Source organism: Coturnix japonica, chromosome 23, assembly GCF_054131305.1.
Source record: "Coturnix japonica strain WE chromosome 23, WE-NBRP24, whole genome shotgun sequence".
Classification (NCBI taxonomy): Eukaryota; Metazoa; Chordata; class Aves; order Galliformes; family Phasianidae; genus Coturnix; species Coturnix japonica.
In genome coordinates, this window is record NC_140685.1 from 4,108,571 (window position 1) to 4,122,250 (window position 13,680).

Consider the following 13,680-nt stretch of genomic DNA (forward strand, 5'->3'; position numbering starts at 1 on the left):
CGGCATGTCCCAGGAGCTCTTGGCTGCAAGACAAGAGGTACCCAGGAGAGCCTGGAGGGAAAGCCCTTCTCGAGTCTCCCTGGCGTTCCTGGTGTCTTGTGTGATCCCACCATTGCATTTAAGGACTGAATCTCAGCCACAGTGTGCTGTTGGTAGAAAGGATGGGTGGGATCATTGTGTTGAGTGGCACAACTGAGCTCAGCCTTCAGTGGGGCAGGGAGCATTGCCTGGAGGATGGAGGCTGACTGTTGTCCATCAGATTTCCTTGCCTATAGAATCCAGGCCTCCCAGCTTTCCCCTTCCTGCTCTGGGCGGGGGGGGGGGTTGTCTCATGTTATTGTTTTTCAAGAACTTTGGCTTGTATGATCTCCAAGGACCATTTTAAGGATATGAGTTTCTGTGACTGCCACCTTTGGGTTGTTTTTTTGCAGCATTATTTGGGTTTGATGCTATTCTGAGATTTTCACATTCTGGACTTGGATTTGGATGGCAGCAGTCAGCGGGAAGCTGGTGTTTATCCTTGGGGTGGGAGAGGGAAAGGGAAGCGTTTGGAGCATTTGGAGCTGCAGCCCATTGGGCTGAGAGCTGCTCTGGCTTTCTGGGGCTGCATTTCCTGCCTCACGTTCCAGCTTTGTTTCTGGGTTTGCTGCTTCTCTGTCCTTCTGTCTCCCATGTATTAAATGGGATTGTGAATCCTCATGGCAGAGCAGAGGAGCGGTACTGGGACCCCATTACCGGAGGTTTCTGGAGGTGTCTCTTGAGATGCTCAGATGAATTGGTAACTAAATTCTGAATTCCTCTTAATTTCTTTCAGCTCTGAAAAGATCTTTTGAGGTCGAGGAGGTAGATCAGTCTTCAAATTCCTCCACCCCACAAAGACGGACCCCGAACCCTCTCCTCAGGTCCACCGTGTCCAGCTCCACACAGAAGTTTCAGGAACTCGGTGCCAGAAACTCGGAGCCATCTGCCAGACATGCAGACCCCACAGCCCAGCGATCCCCCAAGGCCCCTCTGAGGAGAGTGGAGCACTCCGGACCCAAACTACCAGAGCCGGTGTCCAGAAGAACAGAAATCTCCATTGACATCTCATCCAAGCAGGTGGAGAACTCCACTTCGGGGTTGTCGAGGTTTGGCCTCAAAAGAGCAGATGTGCTGGGGCACAAAGCCCCGGAGCCCACCCCACGCAGGACTGAGATCACGCTCGGCAAACCCCAGGAGCCGGGACTGCGGCGGGCGGACGCCCCAGCATCGAAGATCCCTGAGATGCCTCAGCGCAGAGTGGAGCCACCCAGCGCTCCCATGCCTGACGTGGCCACCAAACGTGTGGAAATTCAGGTAGCCAAAGCTGCCGAGGTGCCGGCCCCGCTGGCACGGCAAGTGGAGAGCATGGAGCACGTGCCGACCCCACAGCCTCCCCAGGCAGAGCCAAAGCCACAACCGGTGCTGATGGAGAGCCCACCAAAGAGAGAAGAAGGTGAGTATGGCTGCGCTGTGGGTTGGGAGCTTGGAGCTTCCAGCTCAAGCAGTGATGGCATTGGGGGCTGAGCTTGCATCTTGTCTCGTGTGTCTACATAGATGGCTGTTACACTTGGTTTTATGTTGGCTGAAAGAGCTGTCAGTTGGAATAAGACGTGCTATCAAGCTTATAATAAGCAAAATGAGCAAATGCCAAAAGCTTGGATGCTTGCGGAAGAAGACACTTCTGCCAGCACAGACCCGCCTGCCTGTGCAGCATCTCGGAAAGCCTCTGACATGCTGGAAAATGTGATGGTTTTGGAGGTGTTGTTGTGATGGGTTGTTGTTTAATGTTGTTGTTTATAGTTGTGGGGCAGAAACAGCCTCTTCATTAGCAGGAGTCAGAGTGGTTGTTTTTTTTTTCCTGCTGGTTGCTGGAGCCAAAGTCTAATAACATCATGGATCAGAGCCAGTATTAAACTGGAGCCCTGCCTTCTATTAGCTGCATCTTGTTTTCGATTAATCCCATATTAGACATGAAAGCCAGCTTCCCTCCCCCACTGGCCGTCATTTACCCTCCTTAATGTTGTAGAGATTTTTCTCTTTTAGCCTTTAATTATGTTTCCATTCCTCATCACATGCTTGCTTTCTCCTCTGTGAGGCTGTGGTGGGGAGTAGTGCCAGAGTGAGACCCTGGGAACTCCATGCTTACCCCTGGAGACTGGTTTCTGTGTTCTTGAATGCCATGGGTAGGCTCATACCTAATACTGGCCCAAGCTTTGCCCCGCCATGTACCCCAGCTCTATTGCTGCTGCATGCAGCCAGTCTCAGATTGGTCCTACCCAGGAACTGTTATCTGTTCCTGGGTTTTGGGATTTTGGTATGTATGTGCAGTCTGGAATCAAACAAGGTGTCCAGTGCTGAAGCTGATGTTAGACCTGTAATGCAGGGGTGGTTTTCTCTGACTGTGGGCACGGATGGAGAGAATGGAAGGCTCCAGTAGGCAGCAGGCTGGTGCAGCTCCATCTGGGCATGGCTGGGGTTCAGTGGTGGCCTCAGCCGGGGTCTTTCTACTGGGTTTTATCCACAGCAGCAATGAGGAAGGTGCCAAGACCCCTGTTGTGCCCTGTGCCTGGCCTCACCCTGCTGGGTTTGTGCTGCCGTGAGCTCCCCGAGCTCTGAATGTCAGGCAGCTGGGCACTTTAAGAACAGAAGAATCTGAGCTGCCGAACACCCCAGCTGCACAGGGGGGAAAGGGAGGGCTCTATGCATCAAAAAAGGACTCCAGAAACTCAGGACAGCTGCTGGGGATGGGTTTTAGCAAAGAGCCCGGCTGTCTGGGGTCTGCCTTACAGAGCAGGACAGGCTGGTGCTGGTACAAAAGGGGCTTTCAGTCTGGGTACATCCAAAAAGAGACAGGAAGAGAGGCTGAAGGAGCAGAAAGGGCTCTGGCTCCTTCTCCCTGCTGGTCAGCTCATGCACGCACCCATCCAGACCTTGTGGCCATTGCTCACCAGGCAGGGATGGCATCTCCTCAAGGTGCCCAGCAGGTGAATGCGGGCTCATTGCTGATGTGGCTCTGCACAACCCCCAGCACAACCTCCCAGGTGAAAACATTTGCTCCCTTCTGTGCATAGCAAAGGCTTGGAGCTCCTGCTCATTCTGACCCATGGGGTGCTCCTGTGGTGCAGACACCCCGGCACCACATGCCTTGCAGCTCTGACACAAGCAGCTGCACTGGGGATGTGCCAGCTGCCCCTAACCCCATGCCAGGACACGCAGCCCCCAGCTGCTGGGCTCAGCTGTGCTCTCTTGTGCTGAACCCTGCATCGTAGAGGAGGTGGCTGGAGGAAGGCCATCTCCCCAACCAGGAAAGCAATGATTGCAACACTGAGCTTCATTCGGGTGGAAGCAGTGGTTCTCAGGGTGGGAGGAGTGCAGGAGGAGCTCTGGTGGGGCACAGGAGCAAGAAACATTCATTCCCACCACTTTCTGCCCTCTCTGTCTCTTCCTCCTGTGCTCCCTGAGGTGCATCCCCTGTTCTCTTGCAGGGTTTAACATTGAGTTTGTGGAGCTGATGACAGAAGGGACACAAGCAACCCAATGTGGAGCTGGCTGTGCTCCATGCTCTGTTGGGCACAGAAGCATGTTTTCAGAGGCATGTTGGAAAATTCACAGCTTTGCTGTTGTTGTTTGAGGGCTCATGAATTCAGTGAGTGTTGCTCTCTATGGTGGCTTATTCATCTGGGAAAACATGTTGTTCTGCTGTCGTTCTTTGTGTCTTGCAAGTCTGTGGTGGTTGAGGGGGAAGAGCGAAGAGTTCATGCTTTTCATGCCAACTTTCTGCTCCATCTCTGCTTCCTCAAGATGTGTCCCTGTTTGTATCTGGGGTTCTGAGATCGCAGTGATGGGTTTAAGGGATCCAGAATGAGGAGTGGAAGCCCTTCTGACCTGATGGTCCTTCTGGTTTCTGCCCATGGTCTCACTGCCCAGGCCTCACATTGCTATAGCTAGAAAGGTAGATGGGGGTGGATGATGTGAGTGCTTGGAGCTGCCACCTGAAGCAGAAGCTTGACTTGTGTTACAGCCATGTCTGCATGAAGCACATCTCCGGTCTGATCCTCAGTGATGGGTAAAGTGCTCTGAAATGCGCATGGGAGTGCAGCTGATTTGGAGTTTTCTCCCATCACTGCCCCCATGGGACAGCTGTGTGGGTGCCAGGATCTCTGGGATAGCAGCAAACTCCCCTCTGCTACTGCAGGAAAAGCATAAGAACTTGAGAAGAATGAAACAATGCAATTTATCCACAGTATCTTTTCCTCCAGCCTGGACGCCTAAGGCAAGCTTTCTCCTCAGAACTTTATTTTTCATATAAAAGCTCTATTAGAATTGGCTTTAGGGGGAAAAAAAAAAGAGACAGAGAGAGAAAACTTTTTGATCCACAGAACTCCTTGTGAAGGACACCTCCTAAAACTGGGGACTCACTGCTGTCTGCTGAGGGCACTGCAAGGAGCACGGCTCCAGATGTCCTGCATTGGTCATTAGGGAGCTTTCCTTTTGGTGTAGATCTGCAGGGACAATGCTGAGCACAGAGGTGGGGTTTGGAGGGACCCAGGGACCTCTAGCACAGCAGCCTTGCCACAATAAAGGGGCCAGGCCTGTGCGGATCAACAGTGAGTAATCATTTCCAGCTCCCTGAGCTGCACAGCAATTTAACTGTATGAAGAGATTAAAGCTGCAGGGAAATGTTTCCTTAAAACCAGCTGACACATTTGGGCTAGATTACGAGTAGTCTTTTTTTTTCTTCTTCTTTTGCTGCTGTTGTTATTATTTTTAACAGAAAAAGTGCCTGTAGCCTGAGATACCAAATGGAGAGGCTGAATGAGAAACACAGAGTCCAAATCCACGTGCTCGGGGCAGGTGCCAAAAATGAGATAAGCTGGAAAAATGGAGTCCTGGAGGAGCAGGGACTTGGATGGAGAGCACATTAGGAGCCTGCGTGCAGAAGGGATGCTTGTGTCCCATCGCAGGGATGCGTGGCCACGTGCTGGGTGCCTGCACGGGGATGGCAGCAGTGCATGCCCTGTCTGTGGCTGTGCAGGGAGCAGCTGGGGCAGCTCATCTGGTCTCATTTTGGGCCATATTTGGAGCAGGAAGAAGGCTGGGTGATGTGGTTGTTGATCTGCTGTACATCTTTGACCATCAGGGTGTTGCTCCCAAATGAGTGGGCTGCTGTTGCCTTCAGCTCTGGTCATTGCCATGCGAGACCCATTGAGGATCTAGGATTTTCTCTGGAGACAGATGCAAACAAACTGAGAATTCATTGTCCCTCTGGAAGTCCCTGAGGGCCTGTAGGAAAAGCAGTGATCTCACCAGTGGAGGTTCATCATGTGAAGTAGTGGATTCCCATCGGAAATGGGACGCTTCCCCCTTCCCTGCTCTGCCCTGTTGTCTTTGAAGCCAGATGAGGGTGAAACTGTGGTTGCTGAGCATCAACAACCCTGATCACAGCCCTTTCCCTTCTCAGCTGGCTCTGTGCATGAGGCCGTGTATCCATACATTTGCTCCTAGAAGCTTGCAGGGACTACATAGAGGGTGAGCTTCCTGGCCCAGGAGAAAGCAACCAGCTGTGCCTGGCGGCATCATGCTGCAGTGCTGGTCCCACTACCTGGTGGGGTCTGGGCTGCAAGCCCCATGCAGCTGCAGGGCCCTTCCTGCTGCATCCAACCCCCTGCTGGATGTGCAGCCCTGACTGGGGGCAGTGGGTGTCAGGCACAGAGCAGACCGAAGGGTTGCTGTGTTTATCTTGTGGTATCTGTGCATCTGGAGCCCATAGTGGTTGTGCTCTGGAACACACTCCCCACCCTACAACTTTTTTGGCATCCTCCAGCTTTCTCACATTTGGGTTAATCATCCTACAGGCTGATAAGGCAAATAAAATCCATATCTTGACCAAGATAAAGCAAAGAGTTTGCTTTGATCTCTTACAGTAAGGGCTGGCCTCTCATTGTGCAGCTTCTCCCTGTTGGCTGGGGGAGGTGGTAGCAGCAGCAATGAACCTTCTGCAGGGAATTGCTTTCTTCTACACTATTTCTAGATCTATGTCCCAGCCTGAGATGTTTCTGTTGGCCAGTTGCTTGGAGGACACCGTAAGCTGGGTACGGTGCCAGCGCTATAAACTGTGTGAGAGGGATTGAGGAACTGAATTGAGATTATATGGAGATTACTTTGTTTTGAGAAGATCAAACATTGTCGTGACCATAAGAGATAACTTGACAGCAAGCCAGCTGTGTTCTCTACTCCTCCAGCAAACAAACAGAGCCACAGACACTTTTGCATTGTCCAAGATGTTGCAATGAAGTTGGAGTGAATGTGGCTATAAATGGAAGAAGCAGCTCTTCTTGGATTGCAGCCTGTGCTCAGGCTCCACTGGACCCAGTTTTTCTTCCATCTGTTACAGCTTTTAGAGGAGGGACCTGGGGAGAGGGCTGCTTTCCTTCAGGTTTATTGGCTTTTATTTCATTAATCTTCTGAGCAGGCCTGGGAGTAGAAGTTACCTGGATTTCTGTAGGGTCACGCACAGATATCTCACTTGGTTGACTTGTTTCACTATATCACGGCATGAAGACAGTGGGAGACATACTGAGAGATGAGGCTGGACCAAAGGGACGGCTCCAGAGCATCTCACAAACAGAAGTTTGCAGATGTTTATGCATTTGTGAAAAGCAAACAATGTTAACAAGCTGTATGAGGCTGCTGTGCCAACTCAGCAGTGACAGCATGGGGTTTTTCGCTTGCTGTCTCCTCCTTGACTTCTTTTGCCTGCAGTTTCTTCTGTCGAAGCAGTGGGTTGTTCTTTGCATAGCAAAGGCAATTTGTACAGCGGGGCTCAAAAACTACTATAACAAAGCATCTTTCAACACCTTGAAGTTCAAAGACTGTTGATGCTTTAGCAAATACAAGCAGAACCTTGGATTTATGCTCTGGCTGTGCAGCTCAAGAGGCTGCATCCAGGTTGTGCACAAGCTGGGTGGTCCCTGCAGCCCCTGGATGTTCTCAAAGGTCTGGATCTGCTGAGGCTTCCCATGGTGCAGCTCCAGCACAGCCCCTGGCTTCAGTTCACAAGGGGTGCAGAAATATTTAGTGGGAGCTGAGATCCGAACTCCTTTGTGGGTGAGAGAGAGCTATGCAGGGAGCGCTCGCGGTGGTTCATGTGGTTCTGTCCATATGTGCTGAGCATCCATGTCGGCAAGATGAATTTTCCCCTTATATATTGTTTCCAGAGAGAGAGTGATAGAGGAGAAAAAGGACTATGCCCCAATCCCTTGTTTCCAGCTGAGCTTTGCAGCCCCAGCAGACCTGCTCCCCTTGGGTCTGGGTGTTCTGTGCACAGTCATTTACTTAAGGGTGTAGGTCAGGCTGTCTGTGATGCTTATCGATGGTGCTTTAACTTTGTGTGAAGGCTCTGTTTTCTCCCCTTTGCACCTCTCTTGCTGTGCACAGAATGGGACACACATTCCTTCCTCAAAGAGAAGTTTAATTTAGGGAGACCTCAGCCAATGAGGATTAGATGGGAATCCCAGAGGGTATGGTGCCTAGGAGGGGAGGGCTGTGATAAAAGTTAACAGTGCGTAAGCTCTTTAAAGCAGCTTTCTCAGTTACAGCTGTACTGTAGCTCATAGCGCTTAAATAGCTTCTTACTGTTGTACCAAAGTGGTAGTGTCCTCTGAACCCTTCTCTGAAGCTCTGGTGCATGGAAACGAATTCAGGGTGGATCCCTATAAACCCACTCCTTTGAAGCTAGGAGCTTTGGCAACTCACTCCTTTCCGTAGTTTAAATAAGTTTGGGAACTGGGAGCCTGGAAAATGTTGAGAAGATGGCTTGAGGCTGCATGGTCAGGATCCTACCCTTGTAGTTTGCTTGCTCATCACCTTGGGTGAATCTCTCTACCTGTTCCAGTTTCATCTGTGTAATAACAAGCAGGTGAATGTGGCAAGAGGGCTTGGGTTCAGTCCTTGCAAGGAGTCCTTTCTTCCAATGCAAGAAATGACACTGGGCTGAGCCCTTCTTGTGAAGGCAGAGGGAGAGCAGCTGCTCTGCACAGATTATAGGGTGGTTTTGCAGAAAGCTCCTGCAGCTGTCCAGGAGGAGAGTGAGGATATCAGGTGGTTTCTTTATCAAAACCCCCCCCCCCCCCTTAAGTCCACTATACTCTTTGGTCAGCTTTCCCCTCAATTTAAATATCAGCTGGTGCTCTCCAGAAGCCCGTGTGTATAGTCATTTATTTTCCTTTTCCCTGGATAACCTTGGGCATTAGAAAGCTGCTCAGGGCTGATGAGAAGTCCTTTGTGATCACACCATGTCCCTATGTAGGACACCGTGCTGTACCCCAGAGCCCCAGGCTTTTTCCTCCAGCACTCTGGAGTTACGTGACTCATTGAGGCCTGCAGCAGAGGGAAAGTCAGTTCTCAACTTATAATGAAAAGCCTGGGAAAGGAACCCAGGTGCACTCAATAAGGCTGAAAGATCAGAGCAGGAAAAAAAAAACCAAAAAACCAAAACCAAAACCCTCATGTAATTTGGAGGTGAAAAAGGGAGATTTGGAAGGCAACCTTTGGAAGTGTGCAAATAGGAGGGATGGATGCTGGCTCCTGGTTTGTGAGCAATGGGTGCTGCTGGTGCCGGCATTGATGAGCAATTTGGGATGCTCTGCTCCATGTCCTCCCCTTTCCATCTTGTGCAGATAGGAAGGAGAATAGAGATTACCTTGCAGTTATCCAGATCTGTCCTGAGAAAAAAATGGAGTCTATCTGAGCAGCATTTCTGATAAAATATAATTGTTTAGACAAACTCTGGCTGAACTCACTTCCTCCTGCAGCCCAATGCGCTGATAAAATGGGGGTGGAAGTGGAAGACCAAGTTCAGCTGCTGCTGAGCCTTTCCTTGGGATCATCACCCCCCACCCTGAGGTCCCTGTGTGCCCCTTCTCATGGCCTTGGAAGAGCGAAGATGATGGCTGGGGCAGCTGTGGGCACGGGCTGGGATGTGGCCATGGGAGAGGCAATATAGGTGCTTGTGTTGGGTCTCCATGTTGTGGAGTGGGATGAAATGTGAGCTCTTGCCCTGCTGCTGGTGTTCTACTGGAAGCCATCCTCCCTGCCCTATTTTGGGTAGCAAATGGAAGTTAATTAGCAGCGTAGGAGCTCGCGCCCTGGGGTTGGGAGGTGAAGGGTTCCCGCACAGCCCTGAGGGAGTGCTGGGATTTCCTCTGCTTCATTGCTTTGTTTCCTGGGCTGAAATGTCTTGCAGAGGCCAAGCTGGGTGGATCAGGAGCTGGGGCTTTGCCTTGCCTCCACCTCGGGGAGCAGGAGGAGCAGCTTTGGGGTTATCTCAGCTTCCTGGCTGGGTGGGGACAGCAAGTCTATGGGATGCTCTGCTACCACAGTGAACAAAACCAAAGCCATTGTTTGGGATTCTGCTGGAAGAGCAGAGCTGGGGAAGCCTCCAGTTGTGGCTGCAGAGACAAGGGGGGAACGGTGCTGTGACTGTGCTGGAGAACATTGCTCTGTCCCTTGGGGCACAGACAGGCAGAGAACATTCAGTTTGTTTTTCTTCTGATCTTTAGACACGCAAAAGTGATTTTTCTCTTTTATTATCGCTGTTGCTGCTCCGTGGCAGAGGGCACTGGGTAGGTTTCACAGGCTGAATTCTCCCTAGAAAAACCCCTCCTCTGCTTTCACAGCTCCAGCTACCAGATCTGGTTTTCAAACAATTTGCAGAGGCCCAAATATTTGCAGGGCTAAGCCGTGTCTGCAGGAAATGGCTGCAGTTTCCGGCTCCAAAGTGGTGGTGGGACAGCATGGGGTGATGCAGGACGTCCCACATCTGGATAGTGGACCTGAGGGCCATGCAGGGAAAAGTGGGCAAACTATGCCCTGATCTGCTCAGTTTGGCTTCTGTGGGGAGAAAAGCATTGGCAGAATGTTGCTCCATTAGAAAGGTGCTGATTTTTGATGAAATGTTTGCTGATCCTGAAGTGAAAGGGGAAGGATGGTGAGGATCTGAGTCATTCTGTGGCTGTACTGGGACCTCCTGCATCTGTCAGCAGAACCAAGGCTGAGTTACTGCATTAGTCAGAGGTGGTGACTGTTTCCAGCACAGCAATTCCCTACTTGGTGTGGCTGAGCACCATCTATCTGGCCAGGCAGGGAACAGCAGCTGCCCGGTTGTGCGTGCAGGGTAGGGATGCAAAGAGATGGAGAAGAAATGGGAGAGTTTGTGAGCAACGAGAGCAGCAGTCCATGTTGGGTGTGCAGCTCTGGGTGATCTGGACAGGTGTATGAGATTGGGATGAGCACAATTGTATGAGCTTGAATGAGACCAAGTGTCACAACAGCCCCGTGCATCACCACAGACTAAGGGCAGAGTGGCTGGGAAGCTGCAGGGAGGAAAAGAATCTGGGGGTTTAAGCTGATGAACTGCTGAACATGAGCCAGCTCCATGTTGAAGTGGCCAAGAAGGCCAATGGCATCCTAGCTTGCATCAGAAACAGAACAGCCAGCAGAGCAGGAGGTGATCGTCCCTCTGTATGGGCACTAATGAGGCTGCATTTTGAGTGCTGTGTTCAGTATTGGGCCCCTCACCACAGAAAAGACACTGAGACCCTGGAGTGTGTCCAGAGATGGGCAGTGGAGCTGTGAGGGGTCTGGAGCAGAAGTCCGATGGGGAGCACTTTGGCTGTCTGGAGGAGGGGAAGTTGAGGCTGTGTTTAAACCTGAAAGCAGTCAGATGGCTGAAAGTCGTGTGCCCAGGGCAGGAGTGAAAGCAGCAGTGTCCACTACTCTTGCATAATGCAAAGCAAAACCTCGAGGAAGAAGTTGAAGTGGTTCCTTGTGCCACAGCCCCAGGTTGATTCCCATGGGGAACTGAGAGGGAGAGGAAATGTCCTTCTACAGGAGACTCTTGGAGCTATTGAGGCACTTTGGTGTTGCTGCATTCTGCTGAGCAGCTGCAGTGAGAATGCGGGGCTGCCGGAAGGAGGGAATATTGCTGTGTAAATTGCTGTGCCATTGATTTATTTTTCTTCTTTCTGGCTGACCTCTGGGGTTCCCCCAGGGCCCTCCCCTCCATGCCCCCCTTCCCATGGCTCTGCAGGGCTACAGTGCTGCAAGGGGCTCGGGACATCTGGGAAAGGTTTGGACACAGCGCATGGAGATGCTCTGCAGAGTAAGCACAGGGGCCAGAGGGCAGCACTTATCCCTCCCCGCTGCAGGGAGGCAGAGCTACTCATCAGGCATGCCTGAATGCTCCCGAATTCCACATCTGGGTCTGTTCTTGGGCCCCTCCACAATGCTTTGCCTTTGGGCCACAAATGGTCCAGATTTGCCCTGTGCCTGAGTGGAGGCTGAGTAGTGCTGGTGCTGCAGGGATGTGGAAGGTCAGCAAGGTCTGGGCCTCAGGAAGGAATTTGAGGTTGCAGAGGGGCTCAGCAGGATGGTGGAGTTTGTGGGCTTAGGGTTGGCCTTGGGGAGGTGAGGTTTGAGGAGCTGATAGGAGAGGGAGCACAGGACCGTGGGGCACTGGGCACTACTCTTTCTTATTAGGTACTCGTAAGGTACCCTGGGGGCTGCCAATGCAGAGCATCCCCAACCCCATGCCTGCAGCAAGTGTCAACCACCAGTCTGTGTGTGAAAGGGACATGGAGCTAGAGGGGACCTTTGGTATCTGATGGGTTTGTGTGTGGGAGAGCTGTTCTGAGCAAACCCTGTGAAAGGATCTCTTTTTACTGGATCGGAAAGAAGGGGCTGCTCTTAGGTTTGTGGGTGCTGTAAAGCTGGGGGTTATCTGTAGCAGAGCCAAGCACCTGCAAAGGTACCCCAAAATCAAAACATGAGCCAGGCATGATCTCCATCTCATGCTCTTCCCTGCTGCTCATAATGCCCCTAGATAAAATAAAAGGGACTGGAAAATGTCCCAGTGGTGCTCACATTGTGATTGAGCCCATCACATATCCCACGGGCAACCAACTGTGGTTGGCAGAGTACAGCATGTCTTGGTCCTGCCTCTCAGTCCTGTGGGCACTGGTGAGGGGCTTTCTTGGAGAGAGGCTGTACAGACCCCAGAGGGCTTCCATGCAGAAGGAAGAGTGCTTTGCCAAACCGTAGGAGGAATTCCCACGTTCCTGTTCCTTGCACTGCCTGCCAAACCCTCCTCCTTTCCACAAAAGCTGATGTATTTAGCTGGATTTAACCTTTGCTCGATGAAGTGAGTAACAAAGGTCTTTTACTTTTGGTTTCTGGGTGTAAATTTACGATTCAGCGATGGTTTTGTACACACAGCACAATGCCATTGTGAGAAAAGCCGGAGGAGAGACAGAGCGAGTCTCACTCAGTGGCTCCTTTATAACAGGGGCTTTCCGGCAGGCTGCCCACATCACTCTTCCTTCCTGCTCTGACAGCCTCCGCCAGAGCAGCGTGAGGTGTCAGACAGCTCTCACGGCTTCAGCACAAGCAGAAGGGTGACGGTTTGGGGTCTGGCATCCCCAGCGCCTGCGGTGACTGTGCTGCACTCCGCTCTGCTCTGCCCGGCTGCAGCGAGCACCCGACTCTGCGTTGGAGGTGGTGAGTGAGGTTGGAGGGAGGAGAAATGCTCTTTGTCGTTGCTGTTTTGTGTAGTTGAATGCTGCAAGGTTCTGCCTCCTCGGGATTCCCGCATTTGGGATTTCCAGGGCACAAAGGACCTTTGGGGAATGGCAGAAGGCACAGCTGCTCTTGTAGTTTTCTGCCCTGGACTCTGTCTTATCCTCTGGTTTGACTTGTATGCCATGAGCCCTGGTGGTGATAGCAGCTGTCCATAGTTGTATAATCAGTTTGGTATTATGTCTGGGGGATGCTGGGTGGGATGGGCACGATCCTCTGCTCCTGAACATGGACAGACACATCCCACCACTTTGTACTCAGCATCTGGCCAGGAGAAACCTCCATGATTGAAGTCAGCTGCATGTACGGCAGTGTGTGGCCTGCAAGGAGCTGGGATGGCCACTTCCAACAGTCAAGCTTAGCTTCTGCTTAATTTCCAAGCCCAAACCCCTCTGGAACTAATTAGGACACCCACACTGGTGACCCCAGTGCTCCTGGCCACAGCCAGGCATGGGGAAGCTGCTTGTGGAGCTGAAATGGGGGCTTTGGGGACTGCTCCCCCTGACCACCCCTGTCTCCCTGGAATCCTTTTGGCCACAGAGAGCCCACAGTGGCTCCATGTGAGCAGTTCCCCCCTTGTGCTGAGCAGTGGGGAGTGGCAGGAGGCAGGACTGAAGCCAGCCCGGTGCTCACAGCCCACGCACTGGGATTTGAGATCTTCCCAGTTGGAACTGGAGTAATTCACCAACAAAGTAATGAGGCTTTGATTGTAGCAAGTGTAGCTCATAGTATCACAACCAACTCGGGATGCTGGCCTGTGTGATAACCACAGCTTCAAATGCATCTGTGAAAATCTGCACTCCATTAGCTCCTACCCTCAGCACTCCCTGAAAGTTGCCCGAAAATTCCATCTTGGTGTAACGTAGGATACGCTCCAGCCTGCCCCGAGAACATCTGGTATCTGTGCATGGGGTGATATTAATCACAGTATAAACACAGCCAAGAGCTGAGCAGCAGAGCCCTCCCACCTCCCCCCCATTAACCAAAGGTTGCAGCTATTTCCTGGTGCTGTGTGCCACGCAGGCT

At 51.8% G+C, this 13,680-nt stretch overlaps 1 protein-coding gene across 6 annotated transcripts in view; it reads left to right on the forward strand.

Moving 5' to 3' along the window:
• SEPTIN9 (septin 9) overlaps positions 1–13,680 on the forward strand; it is an 89,995-nt gene that overhangs the window by 55,120 nt on the left and 21,195 nt on the right. For 5 of the 6 annotated variants that reach the window (XM_085522758.1, XM_085522760.1, XM_085522759.1 and 2 more), the window contains one exon: positions 815–1,474. In XM_085522758.1, the coding sequence (XP_085378884.1) occupies positions 815–1,474 (660 nt within the window). Of the gene's footprint in view, positions 1–814; positions 1,475–12,322; positions 12,577–13,680 lie in introns of those variants that run through there. The other variant, XM_085522763.1, reaches the window with a different exon arrangement.